This window comes from Xenopus tropicalis, chromosome 2 (assembly GCF_000004195.4).
Source record: "Xenopus tropicalis strain Nigerian chromosome 2, UCB_Xtro_10.0, whole genome shotgun sequence".
Taxonomy (NCBI): domain Eukaryota; kingdom Metazoa; phylum Chordata; class Amphibia; order Anura; family Pipidae; genus Xenopus; species Xenopus tropicalis.
Window position 1 is genome coordinate 7,172,317 of NC_030678.2, and position 19,238 is coordinate 7,191,554.

General features: G+C 47.8%; 1 protein-coding gene across 1 annotated transcript; it reads left to right on the plus strand.

Annotated features, from left to right (window-relative positions):
• The first annotated feature begins 4,334 nt into the window (after positions 1–4,334).
• On the plus strand, positions 4,335–16,355 carry gpa33 (glycoprotein A33 (transmembrane)). Its single transcript, NM_203995.1, is given in 7 exon segments — positions 4,335–4,452; positions 10,724–10,872; positions 12,195–12,408; positions 12,818–12,982; positions 13,128–13,244; positions 14,795–14,921; positions 15,626–16,355. Coding segments are annotated over 7 exon segments (999 nt in total). The 5' UTR covers positions 4,335–4,406; the 3' UTR covers positions 15,807–16,355.
• The last annotated feature ends 2,883 nt before the right edge of the window (positions 16,356–19,238 follow it).

Genomic DNA, 19,238 nt, shown 5'->3' on the forward strand with positions numbered 1-19,238 from the left:
GGCCCCATGGGCCCTGATTAATGGATACATAAAAGTAGCGCACAAAGCCCACCCTGCAGAAACCACAACTCACCCCCGGTCATTGGGGCAGATAATGATCCAATATGGATTTAACCCTAATTCCTTTCACTCTAAATGGGAACATGGAATATGGACCATTATCCCCCTAATGGCACGGGATTAGCCTTCTGTTATAGGAGCATTTATTCCTGTCACTTTCTAATTACCCAGAACAACCACAGGCTACGGGGCCCCTCTGCGGCCAACCTGCAGTATAAAAGGCTGGTTATTGGGATGATTACAATTGGCCAATCACATCCCTCCAACAGCAAACTCCAGGCCAAACTATCCAGCTGCAATGCCATTATCCGCCAGCAGATGGGGCAGTGTAGCCTGTGACAAATATACACGGTGACGTTTTCACTGTTTTTCAAAAATGTAAAGGGCAACTCCACCCAAAAAATATTTGTAATACTTTGCATCTTCTAAGCAACTTCCCGACATACATTTAGTTAACCATTTCCCTGCTTCTCAGGGAACCAGAACCAGAAAAGAGACAAACAACTCTGTCAACAGCAATGAGAACTAAAAAAACCACTGAAATTGCAAAAATAATATATGTTGAAACGGTGGCTAGAATGACACTTTCAAAATTTGTGGGATAATTTGTGGGACAATTAGTGAGCGCAGTTCCCTGTGACATTTTGGCCGGACTGGTTTGCAGCCACTGGGGAACATCCCTCCCACCCCCTCGTTACTCACAAGAGGATATTTACTCAGCAGGTTTCTCACAACAGATACCAAAGCACTGGAGCTTCCTTGCCTTGCAGCAAGGAATTATGGGAGGGAGAATGCAAATAAGCCCGTTTTGCCACAGGGCATTAAGCGAGACTCACTTTTAAATGGGGCACAGGGCGCCCCCCCTGCCGTAAGGAAACACCAGGTTAATAGGCGCGACAGCTACAGATTCAGGGATCTACGGGAAAAGGTGTCCTGGGAATCACACAGAATGATCCTGGGTTTCTTGCCCTTTGGAGAGATTATAAAACCCCAGTAAAACAATATACCCCCATTCCTGGGGCATAAGGAGGGGCTGGGGGTATCTACGGGCCCTGCTAATTGCTCAGGGGCGAGGCACAGGTTATTATCAGGCAGTTGGGGTTGTACGTCACACCTAGGATATGGGGGGTCACACCTACGGTATTGGGGGGGGTCACACCTAGGGTATGGGGGGATCACACCTAGGGTATGGGGGGTTCACACCTAGGGTATGGGGGGGTCACACCTAGGGTATGGGGGATCACACCTAGGGTATGGGGGGGTTCACACCTAGGGTATGGGGGGGGTCACACCTACGGTATTGGGGGGGTCACACCTAGGGTATGGGGGATCACACCTAGGGTATGGGGGGTTCACACCTAGGGTATGGGGGGGTCACACCTAGGGTATGGGGGATCACACCTAGGGTATGGGGGGGTTCACACCTAGGGTATGGGGGATCACACCTAGGGTATGGGGGGGTCACACCTAGGGTATGGGGGGGTCACACCTAGGGTATGGAGGGATCACACCTAGGGTATGGGGATCACACTAGGGTATGGGGGATCACACCTAGGGTATGGGGGGTTCACACCTAGGGTATGGGGGGATCACACCTAGGGTATGGGGGGATCACACCTAGGGTATGGGGGTTCACACTTAGGGTTGGGGGATCACACCTAGGGTATGGGGGATCACACCTAGGGTATGGGGGGGTTCACACCTAGGGTATGGGGGGTTCACACCTAGGGTATGGGGGATCACACCTAGGGTATGGGGGGGTCACACCTAGGGTATGGGGGGGGGGGGTCACACCTAGGGTATGGAGGGATCACACCTAGGGTATGGGGGGGTCACACCTAGGGTATGGGGGATCACACCTAGGGTATGGGGGGGTCACACCTAGGGTATGGGGGATCACACCTAGGGTATGGGGGGGTCACACCTAGGGTATGGAGGGATCACACCTAGGGCATGGGGGGGTCACACCTAGGGTATGGAGGGGTCACACCTAGGGTATGGGGGGATCACACCTAGGGTATGGGGGGGTCACACCTAGGGAAACGGGGGGGTCACACCTAGAGTATGGGGGAGCTCACACCCAGGGTATGGGGTAGATCTGCTTCTCAATAAGTGTAGAATTGCCCCCTGCTGGATTTAGGGCCCAGTGAGGAACTGGGGCATTTTGGGCGCTTGGCACCCAGGGACCATAGGAACAGACACAGCAGGACGGGTGCCAGGGATTGTAGGAAATAGACCTCCAAGGGTTGATGTGGCCGGATTAGAGGGGCCCTTAGGGAAAGGGGGGGATAATATGAAGGTAACAGGGAATATACATAAATATATAATATACAGTTGGGTCATTTCCATATGGGACCAAACTATGATGCTTAGTGATGTCATCAGTTATAATCAGAGCTTAGTGATGTCATGTCATATGACTCACTCATTTATTATAATATGAGTCACTATATTATAATATGTACCCCCTATTGTAATATATGAGGATATTAGAAGTCACATTGGAGTTCCATGACCCTATAAAAGCTCAGATCCCTATAAAAGCTATATATTGCTCTGTACCTACAGAGTCCCCTCTACAGCTTCACTCCTCTGACTGAGAGGTACCAGGCCCATAACCCCAATATTTGCATCATGCCTCCCATAATTCATTGCTGCGGGGCGGCCAGTTGTAATACTAATGATATATGTTGCCTGAATCCAAGCTCTGATTGGCTCGGGTAATTAAATATTAATGGAAACAATGGGACCTGCTGTTCACTTAATGAAAACAAAGGTCCAGCTGCTCCCCTGGGGGGGTCTTTAGTTAAAGATGAACCTAATGCAAGCATTGGCCGACAGCTGGTGGCGCTGTTCTAGTGCAGCCTATGGGAATGACTGGACTCCTGCAAGACAGGCAGCGAGTGGTACTGCAAGTGGATTTTAACCTTTGCAGCACAGAATTCTATCAGAACCCACTGGTTTAACCAGGAGAACATTTCCACGATTAACCTGTTTCCAGCTGGAAATAGAATGTATTTTATGGGGCATTAGGGCTCATTATCACTACTTGCCCCTAGCTATACCATAGGCACCACCAGTTGGCAGTTATTGCACCACTTGAATCTCCAGCAGCTGAAGTTCAGGTAAGTGAATGCCCATGTCCTGCCCGCACAGTGTCGGACTGGGGCCCCCTATGGGCCCCCGCTGCTCGCCTAACCCCCTCCCCTGAGTACACTTACATTATACTTACCTTGGTGCATCGTGAGAGGGAGATCAGGGGCCTGGGCCGGCGGCACCCACCAGTCCCGGTGCCCCACTGGCCCAGTCCGACCCTGTACCCACATTCTGCCCCTTTACTTGCACCTATCTGCCTGCAATTTACTAACTGCCTCAGCTCTTCACACCTGCGTTGGGTAAAATCGCATTAGGCTGAAGACACACAGAGCTACTTAGTAGCAGCTACTTTTTCATGGCTACTAAACACCAGAAAATCCCCTGCCATAGACAATACTGAGAATTAACTGCTAAAACACACGTAGGGACAGTTATCAGTAAATAATCAGCATTGATTATTAATTTTGCCCAGTCCTGCGATTAAGGGCAAATGCCCATACCTAGAGCCTCTTACCTTTCAGTTTGTGCCTGTATGTTACCCAACCACTTAGATTGTAAGCTCTACGGGGCAGGGACCTCCTTCCTACTGTGTCTCATACCACATGGCACTTATATATATATATATTTATTGTATTTATTATATCACTTGTCCTCCCTGTGTGTAATTGTGTATATTGTAAGATTGTACAGCGCTGCGTACCCTTGTGGCGCTTTATAAATAAAGTTATACATACATACATATATTGTCTATTTTAGTAGCCGTGACAAGTAGCTGCTACTAGCACCTCAGTGTGTCTTCACCCTTAGAGTTCTCATAGGGAATGACTGCAGTTTGCCCCCATTTAGTAAACAAGCCTTTCCCCAACTGTATCATTTGCAGGTTCAGTCAGTGGCTCTTGCAATGTGAGTTTCCAGTCGCGCTGCTGGGATGTGACTGCACTGGTTTCCACCCAGCCATGCACAAAGTACGTTTCTTTAAAGCAGAGTTTTACTTCCCCTTTGTATTCGATTTGAGGCGAAACACAGCCAGTGAGGAGCGAGTGAGGGAAAGAGAATCCTGGGTGAGGAGGGGTTTAGTAAATGCAAATAGCCCCGCTGGAGTCAAACAGGTACAGGCAGGAATCCCTGGGCTGCCATTGGCTGAGCCCTGCAGGTATTCACACAGAAGCAGTGGGTGTGGGAGGAAGGGCTCAGTTTGGTTTGTGCCACCATTGCCTGCCCTGGGAACTCACAGACCTGAAGCAGCCGGGATGGGGACACAGGGCCAGAGATGGGTGCCGTATATTCTATGTGCAGGTAAGTCGCCTCTTACTGGGCTATCAGGGCACCCTATACCCCCACCCTACTATGGTTTCTCCTTTAGGTGCCTCTATATCCTGTTTGTTTTGTGCTTCGATGCGGCTCATTAACTGCTCACAGCCACCGCAGTCTGGGGCAAAGGGAAAGGGGCTTGGCTGCCCCTGTTTGAAATCAGCTAGCTAAGCATGCTGGGAGTTGTAGTTCAGCCACCGCAAGTCTGGGAGCAATGGGAAAGGGGCTTGGCCGCCCTTGCTTGAAATCAGTTAGCTGAGCGTGCTGGGAGTTGTAGTTCAGCCACCGCAGTCTGGGAGCAATCGGAAAGGGGTTTGGCCGCCCCTGCTTGGGAACAGCTAGCTAAGCATGCTGGGAGTTGTAGTTCAGCCACTGCAGTTTGGGAGCAATGGGCTTGGCTGCCCCTGCTTTGGGAACATCTAGCTGAGCATGCTGGGAGTTGTAGTTCAGCCACCGCAGTCTGGGAGCAGTGGGAAAGGGGCTTGGCCGACCCTGCTTTAAGGACAGCTAGTTGAGCATGCTGGGAGTTGTAGTTCAGCCACCGCAGTCTGGGAGCAATGGGAAAGGGGCTTGGCCACCCCTGCTTTGGGAACAGCTAGCTGAGCATTCTGGGAGTTGTAGTTCAGCAACAGCAGGTTGTGCAGTGACCCGATTATACAGACGGAGAGCAGAGGTCAATGTGTTATTAGCGCATAATGTAATAATCTCTGTGCTTATCAGTGTGTAACTAGTGATAAGGGCTGCGCATTGTGATACTGCAACTGTGCTTTTATCTGGGTTATTTCCTTGTTCCTTTAGGGCTCTGGTACACGGGGAGATTAGTCGCCCGCGGCAAAACTCCCTGCTCGCGGGCGACTAATCTCCCCGAGTTGCCTTCCCTCTGCCATCCCACCGGCGAACATGTAAGTCGCCGGCGGGATGGCAGACGCGGCGGGGCGATTTCGGGAAATCGCGGAAAAAGCCTCGCGAGTCTTTTTCGGCGATTTGCGCGAAATCGCGCCGCCGCGTCTGCCATCCCGCCGGCGACTTACATGTTCGCCGGTGGGATGGCAGAGGGAAGGCAACTCGGGGAGATTAGTCGCCCGCGAGCAGGGAGTTTTGCCGCGGGCGACTAATCTCCCCGTGTACCAGAGCCCTTAGGGTCAAGACACACTGAGCTACTTAGTAGCAGCTACTTGTCATAGCTACTAAACTCCAGAAAATCCCCTGCCATACACAATACTGAGAATTGCCTCTGCTAAACACATGTAGAGACAATTATCAGTAAATGATCAGCATTGTCTGTTTTTAGCCGTGACAAGTAGCTGCTACTAGTAGCTCTGTGTGTCTTCACCCTAAGGGACCAGTCTGTAAGAACAGCACAGGCCAATGCCCCTGGTTATCCTGTTCCATGGGGCCCCACAACATGGGAGCTAGAGACGCTGCTACGTGTGCATTAAAGGGTTAATAAGGCGTTACAGGTTTCCCTCCTTCGGCACCAAAATTAAATATAATTACCCAATAGTGTTCCTATAGCACCCTGCTGTTTTTATTATTGGCTGTGTATCAAGGGGATCCGGGGGCCCCTTGTGGTGCATGGAGGGGATCCGGGGGCCCCTTGTGGTGCATGGAGGGGATCGGGGGCCCCTTGTGGTGCATGGAGGGGATCCGGGGGCCCCTTGTGGTGCATGGAGGGGATCGGGGGCCCCTTGTGGTGCATGGAGGGGATCGGGGGCCCCTTGTGGTGCATGGAGGGGATCGGGGGCCCCTTGTGGTGCACGGACGGGATCTTAAGCTTTGCCTGAAGGCATAACACCCACCAACTGCTGACGGCCATCAGGGAGTGTTGGGTGTTGCTGAAGGGACTCATTATTTAGAGTGGGCCCTGCTGATTCTACATTGCCTGGGGCCCCTCTGCACCCACAGTAATAACATCGACACCCATTTTCTCTACCCCAACGAGACCGTATAATTACTGAGCCTGGAGCTCTCTAATACCGAATCTCTCTACCCCCTGTTGTCAAGGATAAGAATATAAAAGTCACCAGAGAGGTTTGTGACCATATTATACCCCAGGCCAAGTTATTAAGGTTACAGAACCCCTCAGTGACTGCTAATATCCTTATCATTTACAGTAGGGGGTACATTATCCCTTATAATACATGAGTGATACTCAGAGTTCCCTGTATAACTCAGCCTGCAGCCTTGTGCCTTTATATGGGCACAGAACCCCTCAGTGACTGCTAATATCCTTATCATTTACAGTAGGGGGTACATTATCCCTTATAATACATGAGTGATACTCAGAGTTCCCTGTATAACTCAGCCTGCAGCCTTGTGCCTTTATATGGGCACAGAACCCCTCAGTGACTGCTAATATCCTTATCATTTACAGTAGGGGGTACATTATCCCTTATAATACATGAGTGATACTCAGAGTTCCCTGTATAACTCAGCCTGCAGCCTTGTGCCTTTATATGGGCACAGAACCCCTTAGTGACTGCTAATATCCTTATCACTTACAGTAGGGGGTACAGTATCCCTTGTAACATTCTTGCCAGTGAGAACGCATTTCGGGGGGAGATTAGTTGCCGGTGGCAGCAAAGATTTACTGAGGGCAACTTATCTCCCGGTGTGCCACCAGCCTAAGGAGTTAATACCCCCATAGGGACCTGTCACAGCCTCGCCCAGGTGTCTGGGAGTTGCACCCAGCTGGGTCACATGACAGGGAGCTCTGATTGTAAAACTTTAACCTGGAATGTGAGTAATATTATTGCAGTTTTATGACCACAAAATGCATAAGGCTACGGCCAACTCCCCGCTGACCTGTGATTTGTACTGTGTATGTAGAGCCGTCAGAAAGTATCAGTATAAACATAAGGCAAAAACATTTGTCCATGTTAAATGTGCCCCCAAATTTATCCCCTCGTGCTGCTGTAAAGTAATCTGTGCCTGTGGCTTTTCTCTAGTCGGAAAAGGAAAACCACTGAAACATACTGTATGTATGTGTGTGTGTGTATGGGGTTCTGTATAAAGGCACAAGGCTGCACTCGTGTATTATAAGGGATAATGTACCCCCTACTGTAAAAGATAAGGATATTAGCAGTCACTGAGGGGTTCTGTGCCCCCCATATAAAGGCACAAGGCTGCAGGCTGAGTTATACAGGGAACTCTGAGTATCACTCATGTATTATAAGGGATAATGTACCCCCTACTGTAAATGATAAGGATATTAGCAGTCACTGAGGGGTTCTGTGCCCATATAAAGGCACAAGGCTGCAGGCTGAGTTATACAGGGAACTCTGAGTATCACTCATGTATTATAAGGGATAATGTACCCCCTACTGTAAATGATAAGGATATTAGAGGTCACTGAGGGGTTCATGTGGGTGGAGAAAAGTGTTGTATTTGAGGATCCAACTGCCGAGTCTCAGCCCAAGAGACAGATTCCTGACAGAGACATGAAAACAGGGGACACAATTGTTCAGGGGCCCCATGAGTGTTGAGGGCCAATACGAGGATCTGTTTTGATTTAGTGAAAAACAGAAAGCTATGAAAGTGTGAAAATGTGCTAATGATTTGCCAGTGGTACCCAGTAATTCCCGTGCCCCTGATTCTGCCCCGTTGTGGCCTGATAGGTAATAGGGCCACGTGTGAGTAAATTTGAGAGACTGGGGGACATTAATGGGAGGTTAAGGGATCAGTATGGCTGCTATGGGCACAGAGGGGTACCATAGGGTGCAATTATTCTGGGAGGGTCCTGCACTTAGATCCTATAAAGTCAATTAGTGTCAGACTGGGCTGTCCAGGGGCCCCAGATACTGCTAAGTCTCCCCCTTAGTTCCTCAGTTATAGCTGCTCCTCGGGGGCGGGAATGCCCAGTTGGATCCTGTTACTCATATGACCCTTAGGAGACCCACTTGTTCATATTAGCTGGTCCAAATAGAACCAATCTGATTTATTCAGCCAGTGAGAAGAATGGCCAGTAATGCCCCCCCAGTTGTGCCAAGGGGCTATTGATGATGGATCTATCTAGATACAAATGTCAGTAGTCAAACTCCCAACTTTAGTATCCAATCAATAACCGTGTCTGATGGAGACCTGTGCACCCCAACACTTCCCAGCACCGGGACCTCCTCATTTCTATGTGGGAGAAATGATTGTGCAAAGTAGAAACCGTGATGGATTCCATGCCCTAAAGGGGACAGCCGAGGGGCACCAACTGGAAAAACCTGAATCTGCCCAGTAAATATGTGAATACCCAGTGTCCCGTGCTTCTCCCCTCCCCTCCCCATGAATGTTAGTGCAACGATCCTACTGGATCCTACCCCACTGATTGGCAGGGGGAATCATGGGAACCTGTCCATAGTCTGGGGATTCATTCCATTGGTATCAATGAAGGGTGGCACATAGGGAATTGGCATGTAACAGTTGTTCTACTGGAAATGCTGCAGATAAAATCTTTCCTAATGTGTGGAAGTGTGCAAGCCAGTTGCCTTTGTGTGTTTTGTTCCCTACAATGACTGGTGCCTGGCGCCCCCTAAAGGCATCTATGATAGTGGGAAGTTTCTGCAGGCGTTATTATATCCATGTTAAAGGGCACCTATGGGTGGAAAACTGTTTACCCCACTGGAAGTCTGGGTTAATAGAGCCCCCACTCTGGTTGGGGGAAACAATACCCTTTTGTTCAAAAAATGCTCCTAACGGGCACTGTGCCCCCAGTAACAGGAGGGGCTCCCAGTGTGGGCGGCCATGTTGTCACACTAACATGCAATGGTACTTAGTGCCCCAGTTCTCCAGTGCCCGCAACTGCATTAATATGCAAAATAATCCTCCAATGAGAATCCCATTTGATTTGTGTAAATCTGGCTCCCTGTTCTGCAATTGGAGCATAAACACAGTTTCCCAGCATTAAACAAGTCTGTCCCTTTATCCCCATGTTTGATTCCTGTGTCAGATAATGAAGCAAAAATGGCACAATCCGCTCTATATGTAAGGTAACAGCAGGAGAGCTGCTAAAGTACTGGGAATCAGCATTCTCATTGGTCAGTTCTCTTGCATCTGTAATTCAGATTTTGATCAGTAGGCAGGTAGGGATTCTCATTGGAGGATTATTTTGCATATTAATGTAGCTGTTGGCCCCGGATCCCTCCTGTTACTGGGGGTTTAGTGCCCGTTAGGAGCATTTGCACAAAATGGTATTGTTTCCCCCAACCAGAGTATGGGCTCTATTCACCCGTGCCTCCAGTTGGGGTAAACAATTTTCCACTGATAGGTGCCCTTTAAAGATGGCATTCTGGGAGTTGGTGCCACACTTTATACTTTAACAAGGCACTTAGCCATCCTGTAAATAACAGAGCCTGAAGGGCCCAACCCAGTCATTGCACCCAGCAGGGCCCTTCCCACACTTTATGTAGGGCCGTGACTCACACTCAGTTTCACTATCATTGGGTCACCATCACACTCGCACACTCGCACACACTCACGCTTTCATTCTAATGACTCTACCCTTTTGTGACTGAGCAGTACAGAGTATTATATACAGAGTATTAGAGTCACAAGAGGAAGAGTCATTAGAATGAAACCGTGAGTGTGTGCGAGTGTGATGGTGACCCAGTGATAGTGAAACTGAGTGTGAGTCACGGCCCTACATAAAGTGTGGGAAGGGCCCTGCTGGGTGCAATGACTGGGTTGGGCCCTTCAGGCTCTGTTATTTACAGGATGGCCTTGTTAAAGTATAAAGTGTGGGACCAGGGGGAGTAGGGGGGATTTTGGAAGATATTGGGTATGTTCTGGGCATGGAGGGGGCAGATTAAGGTGCGGGTAAATATGGAATTTAGTTGTCCTTTTTATTTATTAGGGGCCCTACGCTACTTAGTTGGAAAGGTCACCACCCAGTGGGTGCAGGTAGGAACTAATAGCAGGGATGGGTCCTGCCGAGTAGTAAGGGGCCCCAAGATGTCGGATCTCCATATATAGAAGGGGACCCTCCAACTGGGGTGTAGCTATGGGGGAAGGAGGCTGCAGGGGGCACAGGAGTGTAGGGGGCCCTGCAGGGCATTAATTAATAGCCAGTTATTACATATTGGTAAAACAGGTCTTATGTAAGTGTTTGGGGCCCTAACTATATTTGCTGTGGGGCCCTATACCATCTAGTGATGCGTCTGGTTGCACCCACCCATTGGGTCACTGGGAGACGTGTGCGTAAATACTGGTGAATAATATAATAACCCGGCTTTCTCCTCATCATTACCGCTCCTGTGCACTTATTTTTCAGTGCTTGCGACAGTCTCCGCCATTACCGTAGACACGCCGAACAAAATAGTTGAAGCCGCTAGAGGGAAGAACGCCACGTTGCCCTGCACCTACCAAAGCGTGGCAGATAAAACTGGCAGCATTATTGGCTGGAAAAAATTTGATACCCAGGTAAAGACTTCCCTACCCTCAGTCGCTTTATACCTTATTCTTTATCTTATAGTCACTAATATAGTGGGGTAACTGTTACCCCAATGTTTCTATATATCTGTAACCTTGTTATGGGCTAAGGGGGCCCAGCCTGAAGGCCAGTTAGGGGGGGGATTTGGGGTGAGTGCTTATTTGTGCCCTGGGTACCCCTGGAACTATAGCAGGGTGACTGTTACCCCAATGTTTCTATATATCTGTAACCTTGTTATGGGCTAAGGGGGCCCAGCCTGAAGGCCAGTTAGGGGGGGATTTGGGGTGAGTGCTTATTTGTGCCCTGGGTACCCCTGGAACTATAGCGGGGTGACTGTTACCCCAATGTTTCTATATATCTGTAACCTTGTTATGGGCTAAGGGGGCCCAGCCTGAAGGCCAGTTAGGGGGGGATTTGGGGTGAGTGCTTATTTGTGCCCTGGGTACCCCTGGAACTATAGCAGGGTGACTGTTACCCCAATGTTTCTATATATCTGTAACCTTGTTATGGGCTAAGGGGGCCCAGCCTGAAGGCCAGTTAGGGGGGGATTTGGGGTGAGTGCTTATTTGTGCCCTGGGTACCCCTGGAACTATAGCGGGGTGACTGTTACCCCAATGTTTCTATATATCTGTAACCTTGTTATGGGCTAAGGGGGCCCAGCCTAAAAGCAAGTTAGGGGGGATTTGGGATGAGTGCTTATTTGTGCCCTGGGTACCCCTGGAACTATAGCGGGGTGACTGTTACCCCAATGTTTCTATATATCTGTAACCTTGTTATGGGCTAAGGGGGCCCAGCCTGAAGGCCAGTTGGGGGGGGGATTTGGGGTGAGTGCTTATTTGTGCCCTGGGTACCCCTGGAACTATAGCAGGGTGACTGTTACCCCAATGTTTCTATATATCTGTAACCTTGTTATGGGCTAAGGGGGCCCAGCCTGAAGGCCAGTTAGGGGGTGATTTGGGGTGAGTGCTTATTTTTGCCCTGGGTACCCCTGGAACTATAGCAGGGTGACTGTTACCCCAATGTTTCTATATATCTGTAACCTTGTTATGGGCTAAGGGGGCCCAGCCTGAAGGCCAGTTAGGGGGGGATTTGGGGTGAGTGCTTATTTGTGCCCTGGGTACCCCTGGAACTATAGCGGGGTGACTGTTACCCCAATGTTTCTAGAAGGAGAGGTTAATAGTAGGCAAATATTGGCAAATAGTCACTCCCTTGTCATTTTAGTCAACATTCTGCTTGAAATGCCCAGTTAATTTGTATTTGAGTAAAATTCAGAATAAAATATTGATTTAATATCTGTTATTTTCTGTTATAGGATGAGGTTATCTCCTACTATTCAGGTGGTGACCGCACATATGGAGATGCTTACACTGGGAGGGTGTCGTTTATCGGTGACCCGGGGGTTAATAACGTAGGGATCACCATGACTCAGCTGACTATGCAGGACAATGGCACGTACCAGTGTGAAGTTATCATCCCCAAAGATCGCAAAGGAACCCCTACTGCCAAAATGGACCTTGTTGTATTAGGTAAAGGCTCGCTCCATACCTTTAGGGAACACAAGGGGCTCTGTAGTTCTGATGGACTCACAGCACTAGGAACTGGACCCTAGGGATGTATGAGGAAAGGAGGTTCAGGTGGTTGCAGGGTGGCAGGTTGTATTGGGCAGACACATTAAGATCCGCTCGTCAGGCAAGGTCATAAAACAAGTGGATCTTTGCCTAAGGTGGCCAATATCCGGCTAATCTGAATTCAAACGGTGGTTATACAGGCCGATGGACCCAATCAACGAGCCAATACAGTCCCTGCTCCGACGGGGAAGTCAAACCTGCCTGATCAAGATCTGCCCAATTTTATTGTGTATTTACTTTTTATATTTGCACAGGGCAGTGTTTTCTCTTTGTATTTTAGACTTCTAATAGGTCTGTGTTTTTGCAGTGGCCCCGACCAAACCCATCTGTGGCATCGAAGGGACCTCCGAGTACGGACAAGACATCAAGCTGAAATGCAACTCAGTAGAAGGATCCCCGGTCCCCGACTATCAGTGGACAAGTTACAACCCCCAGAATGCACCACGGCAGCTACCACTGACATCTGTGAGGGGTGAGCCCTTGCAGAGGGTGGGGGGGGGGGGGCAGTTCTGTGCATGGCAAAGGCACCGATGGGCGCCGCTCTCTGAACCAATCCCGTGCCCTGTGACTTCTTTATGTTTAAGGCGCTTCTCTGTTTGTTCTTCTACCCTGTACAGAAGGAAGTGATCTGAAGCTGAAGAACATCTCGGCCGACACCTCTGGTTATTATATCTGTGTCTCCAAGAACAAAGTGGGGGAAGAGTCCTGTAATATCACAGTAGTAGTGATGCCACGTAAGGATCCCCCTTTGCGCAGGATCCCCTTGTGTACTTCTTGCACGGTTTTTTAGTTATTTCATTTTCAGTTCAGGAGTTTCAGCAGCTAACTGGTTGCTAGGGTCCGACTTACCTTCAATTTCATATCAAACAGTTATGTATGAGCATCTGTTACCAGCTCACCCCTTAGTATGGTGGGTCCCGGGGCTCAGGCCCCAGACCTTCAGCGTTGGGAGCCAACTTAGGGAATTTTCACAAAAAGAATGGCTAGCACTATTCCAGATCGAAAACCAAGTTGAGAATAGTTTATATTAAAAGCATTCTGGGATTTATTGTTTATACACAATTGTAGCCTCTAGCTCAGCGGCTTTCAACCTGTGAATCGGGGCCCCTTTGGGGGTCGAACGACCCTTTTACAGGGGTCGCCTAAGACCATCGGAAAACACATATTTCCAATGGTCGCTGTTTATGTATAAATGTGTATAAACAATAAATCCCAAAATGCTTTTAATATAAACTATTCTCAACTTGGTTTTCGCTCTGGAATAGTGCTAGCCGTTCTTTTTGTGGAAATTCCCTAAGTTACCGGTTAGCAACCAGGGAGTGGTTTGGATGAGAGACGGGTATATGACTAGGAGAGGGGGCTGAATAGAAAGATAAGGAATAAAAAGTAACAATAACAATAAAACTGGAGCCTCACAGAGCAATAGGGTTTGGCTGCCGGGGTCAGTGACCCCCATTTGAAAGCTGCAAAGAGGCAGAAGAAGAAGGCAAATAATTCATTATTTGTTAGTTTTTGAAGACCAATTGATAAGTTGATTGGAACTGACCATTCTACAAGTTAAGTTAAAGGTAAACCACCCCTTTTAGTGACCCATACCAATCAGTAGAGCCAATCCAGATACTATATGTTCCATGGAACCTCATGTGACTTCAGAATCTGCAGGACCATAACCCACAGCATACCGAGAATGGCGGCTCTGCCGACCCCACTTTCCAATTCATAGGAAATTACAGCTGGGGCAAGTTAAAGGAAAAGTAACACTAAAAATTTTTAACTAAAAAATCTATTCTACCCTCCCCCAATAATTGCCCTATCCTGAAAACCATTTGTTGTTTTGAATGCTTTAGTAGAAAATACCTGTAAAAAACTTGGCTTTCTGTCATTTGAACAAAGGCGATACGGCGATGCCGGGGAAAGTATCAGGAGATGCATCAACTATGCGGCAATCGATTGATCGAGCCTAGCCTGACTTCTGTAGTAGGAAGGAGTCAGGCTAGGCTCGATCAATCGATTGCCGCATAGTTGATGCATCTCCTGATACTTTTCCCGGCATCGCCGTATCGCCTTTGTTCAAATGACAGGAAGCCAAGTTTTTTACAGGTATTTTCTACTAAAGCATTCAAAATAACAAATGGTTTTCAGGATAGGGCAATTAAACTGATTATTTGGCCCTCTGGTCAATGATTGTTTCACAATGGGGGGCCTGGGGGAGTCTCGATGTCCCTGTTGCTATTGGGGTGATACATTATACGGAAGGGAAACTTACATTTCTCTGTTGGAACAGCTTCGATGAACATCGGGCTCTACGCCGGGATCATTGGAGGAGGTGTAGCCGCAGTCATAGTGATCGGTATCCTCGTCTACTGCTGCTGCTGCCGCGACTCTGGGGATAAAGAGGATTACGAGATGGGGTAAGTTTCTCCCCTACCTCTTTATTAAGCTTTAGTTGCCCTTTAATTGAGCAGACTAATACTTGATCTGGGTTACCCTACTTGGAAACCCTTGGTGGGTAGATGGTAGACTGGGTCGGACTGGGCCCCGGTGACCCAGACCCAATCCCTGCCCATGGTCGGACTGGGGTGTCCAGGGCATTGCGTTTATTTTATGAGGTGCAAGTTTAAGGCAGTGGGGAATGGACCCCTATTAGGGAGTCTGACCCTATATCTGCCTGCCCTCCTCTGATTGCCGAAAAAGTAAGTATAAGGTACGCACATTGGGGGGGGGCGGGGGGGGGGCAGCAGGGGGGCCCCAGAAGATGTATGGGGGGCCCTGGGGTGGCAGCCAACACCAAAGTCCGACCCTGATGGTAGAACACATGTAAGAACTGCAGTCAGATTTCTATCACTGCCCTCGTGCTTTACCTTTGGTTCTAAAGGGGGCGGAGTCAATTGGTGACTAGTGATTAGATTTACCCCTAGGCTGATATGGGGGGGTCAAGCATTCTGGCCTTACCTGATTGGCACGACAGCCTCTCAGTATGAACCCTGAGCCAAGGGGATCAGTGAGAGCGGCTTAGTGGTGCACAGGTTCCCCCTAGTGGTCGTGTAAGGGCAGGGCAGCCATATTTCAGAGCTCTGCGCCTAAACAAGACTCTTGGTTTCCGTCATTCTCCCAGATACAGAGATGATGAGGAAGAAGTCGATCCACGGCAACAGAACAAACAGCAGATGCAGAGAAATCAGAGGGAGGAATATGACGATGATGATGGCTACCAGGAGAGCAAACGAGGCACGGGCCCCCCGGTGCCACCGGCTAACAGCAAACCTCGCATGCTTAACGATTCTGCTGATGCTTAATGCACAAATGTAACAAAACTGACTGGAGAACATTATTTTTTTTATATATATCGAAAAGGACTTTTTTAGCAGTTAAGATACATTTATACCCATCAACTGGAACCCCCCTTTTTTTTTTTTTTACTTTTTTGTATTGTTTGTCAGAAACAAAAGGGTTAATAGAGCAGCGGGGACACAGTTAATTAATTGAGCACGGATGTCGGATTAAGATTTGTATTTATGTTGGTTTTTAATTAATATCTGCGCTGATAGGGGCCTTACACTGACATCGCTGGTCAGTTTAGATGGAGATGCCCATAGGGCTGGCTGAGCCAATGGCTACTACCCGCTAGAGAATCATAGCCTGACCCGAACCCCTCGCACTGTCCGGCCTAGAAACCACCCTGTCAGTAAGTGGGTCAGTCTGTCATTTCTTGGCATTTTTAGTTTCCCAATATTTGTTAAATGTTTTTTGTATAAAGTCTGTATGTGTACAAGGGAACTTGTTTGGTTTAAAGGTATTTTTTTTGGTTAGGAAGAAATGAAAAGTAAAGTTTATATCCAAATATATTTTTGTATCTATTTTATTGTCTCCGGGATACATACACACATACACAGCCCGTCCATGATGGGTAAAAGCCAAGAGCTCTCTTAAGAAATTGGTTACAGACGTTTCTGCACTTTGGAATGTTCCAGGGAGCACCGTTGGGGCCATAATCCGGAAGTGGGAAAAAACATCATTTTGCCCTAAACCGGCCATGACCAGGTGATACTCGACAAGATTTCTGACAGAGGAGGAGCTGAAAGAATAATCGGAGTTGCCCAAAAGCCAAGGATCACTGGCAGAGCTTCAGAAGAGAAAGAATGTTGAAGCTGGTTGAAAGTTTGCTGCACATTTGGACAAGCCAATGGAATTCTGGGAGAATACACCTGGTCAGATGAGACCAGAATTGAACTCTTGGGATGTCATTGCATACACTGTGTTTGGGGGAGGAATGGCGCGGCACGGCACGTCGGCCCACCATAGCAACGGTGAGGTTTGGAGGTCAAACTGTATTTCAGCATATGGTACTGGCACACTTCATATAACTGAAGGATGGAGAAATGTACCGGAACATTCTTGATAAGACTCTGCTGCCATCTTACTAGGATGCTGAAGTAGAAACAATGTTGGACCTTTCAGCAATGACCCCAAACACACAGCCAAGGGAACTCTCCGTTGGTTTCAGAGAAAGGAAATAAAGCTGCTAGAATGGCCCAATAACCCAACTTGAAAGTATTAGGAAAGAACCGAAGATCCATAGAAGAGGCCGCCGGAAGCTTCCAAATCTGAAGATTTCTGCTGAGGAACGGGCCCAAATCTCTCCTGGGCAACGGATGGGACTAGTTTCCCCATAGAGGAGGCACCTGCTCTCACTGCCAAGTTCGGCTTTTCTACAGAGTATTAACTACATCTGGCAAGTTCAATACTTATTCTCTGTGTTGTTCCACTTTATTACACATATAACTTGGCTTGTCACTGACATCTGGTGTTAATTTCATGTCAATAGCCCCATTAGAAATATATTTACTGAGAAAACCATTGAGGTGTTAAATACTTATTTGTGTGTGTGTGTAGGTTGACAATCAGATTAGAACTGCACAGATAAACCCATTGCATTGGACTTCTGCCTCTCTGTAAGCCACTTCTGTGACAGTGAAGGGGGGTTGTTTATACAGAGTTCATTCTCTAATTTAATTGCAGGTGAGCTACTAAGCATGACAGCTGCTTACATTACATTCCTTGGATGTGGGTTTATTGCACTGTGTAGCCTTTAGCAAAACCATTAATTTAAACCAGTGCAACAAGTTACATTCCTGCTTTGTTTTACCTGCAGCTGACGATGCTAGTCACTGACATGTTCCTAGGGGTTACTGCCAAGTGCAAAGATTGCATTCATAGGAATAACCTTTGGGTCCTGTGGGCCGCCCCCCCCTCCTCCTCCCATTTGCCCACCTATAGAACACACTTTAGGCAGCTTCCGCCTCAGTGCAATATTCAATATACCATCTCTCCCCATCTGCCCCTCTTTAACCCCTCACATGGGTGCACTCTGCAAGTTTTATGGAATAGGCACCCTTTCAAGTAGTTAAGGACATGATATTGGACATTACTCTTAGTTTAATGTTGGGCATTCAGCACTATACATTCTGAGCTGTTATATAACCTTATATCTTGCAGTTTTTACCACAATGTGAATATGAGACTTAAGGTGGCCATACATGGGCAGAATTCAGGCCCAATTCAGGCCCATCAGACCACCTCGCCAGGCATGTATGTGCACCCTTGTTGGGCCTCCCTGACCGACATCTGGCCTGACGGGTGCTAATGCAGCTTTAATTTTCTCATCAGATCAGGGAGCGCATCAGCTCATTTACCCACCATTTTAATTGGATTGTTCCCATCACATCAGCCAGATATCGTCCAGCATAGGTGAGCACATCATGAAACGATCAGCTCATTTGGCAACTTTACCAAACCAGCAGATCGGGACCGTGTTAGAAGTAGCTGTGGTAGCATGGGTGTGGCATAAAATAAGCACTGCTTAAAGGAACAGTAACACCAAAAAACTGTTTGCTACAGTAACACTACTATAATTTATATAATAAGTTGCTGTGTAGCCACGGGGGGCAGCCATTCAAGCTGGAAAAAAGGCACAGGTTACATAGCAGATAACAGAAGTTCTATAGAATACAATAGTGTTTTATCTGTTATCTGCTATGTACCTGTGCCTTTTCTCCTTTGAATGGCTGCCCCATGGCTACATAGCAGCTTATTTATATAAACTATAGTAGATTTTCTGAAGTAAACACACAGTGCAGGGCAGCAGCACATTATATTTTAGTTACTTTTATACACTTTCATTTTTTGGTGTTACTGTTCCTTTAAAAACTGGGAGCAGACAATGCTAACTTCCATACCCTGCCCTTGGTACCACAGCTATAAAAGATTGATTACTCTTGAGTGTTTGTTCCTGCGCTCCAAACACACCATGTTGCATTCGGTGCTTACATGCGCCTGTTGAGATGAGTTTCTTGTGCTTCCCAGCTGTGAAACACAAGAAGCACAGAAACAAACACTCAAATGTAACTTGCCCCTGCAAAATCCATTGTAATTTGCTGTCCATCTTCTGCTGACCCTGCAGTGGGACACAGGAAGAAATGCTTGGGGGTATAAGCCCTAAAATTTCAGGTCCACCTGCAAAGTAGGGGAATTTTCCAGCATCTTAAACTATTACAATTATTACCATAATCCAATCCCAGTGGTTTTAATGGAACTTCTGCAGAAATAAATTGTAAAGGTGTTAGTAGGGATATATTGAATCCAGAATTCAGTTCGGGATTCGGCCAAGATTCAGCCTTATTCAGCAGGATTTGGCCAAATCTGAAAATCAAAATACACTACACCAAATA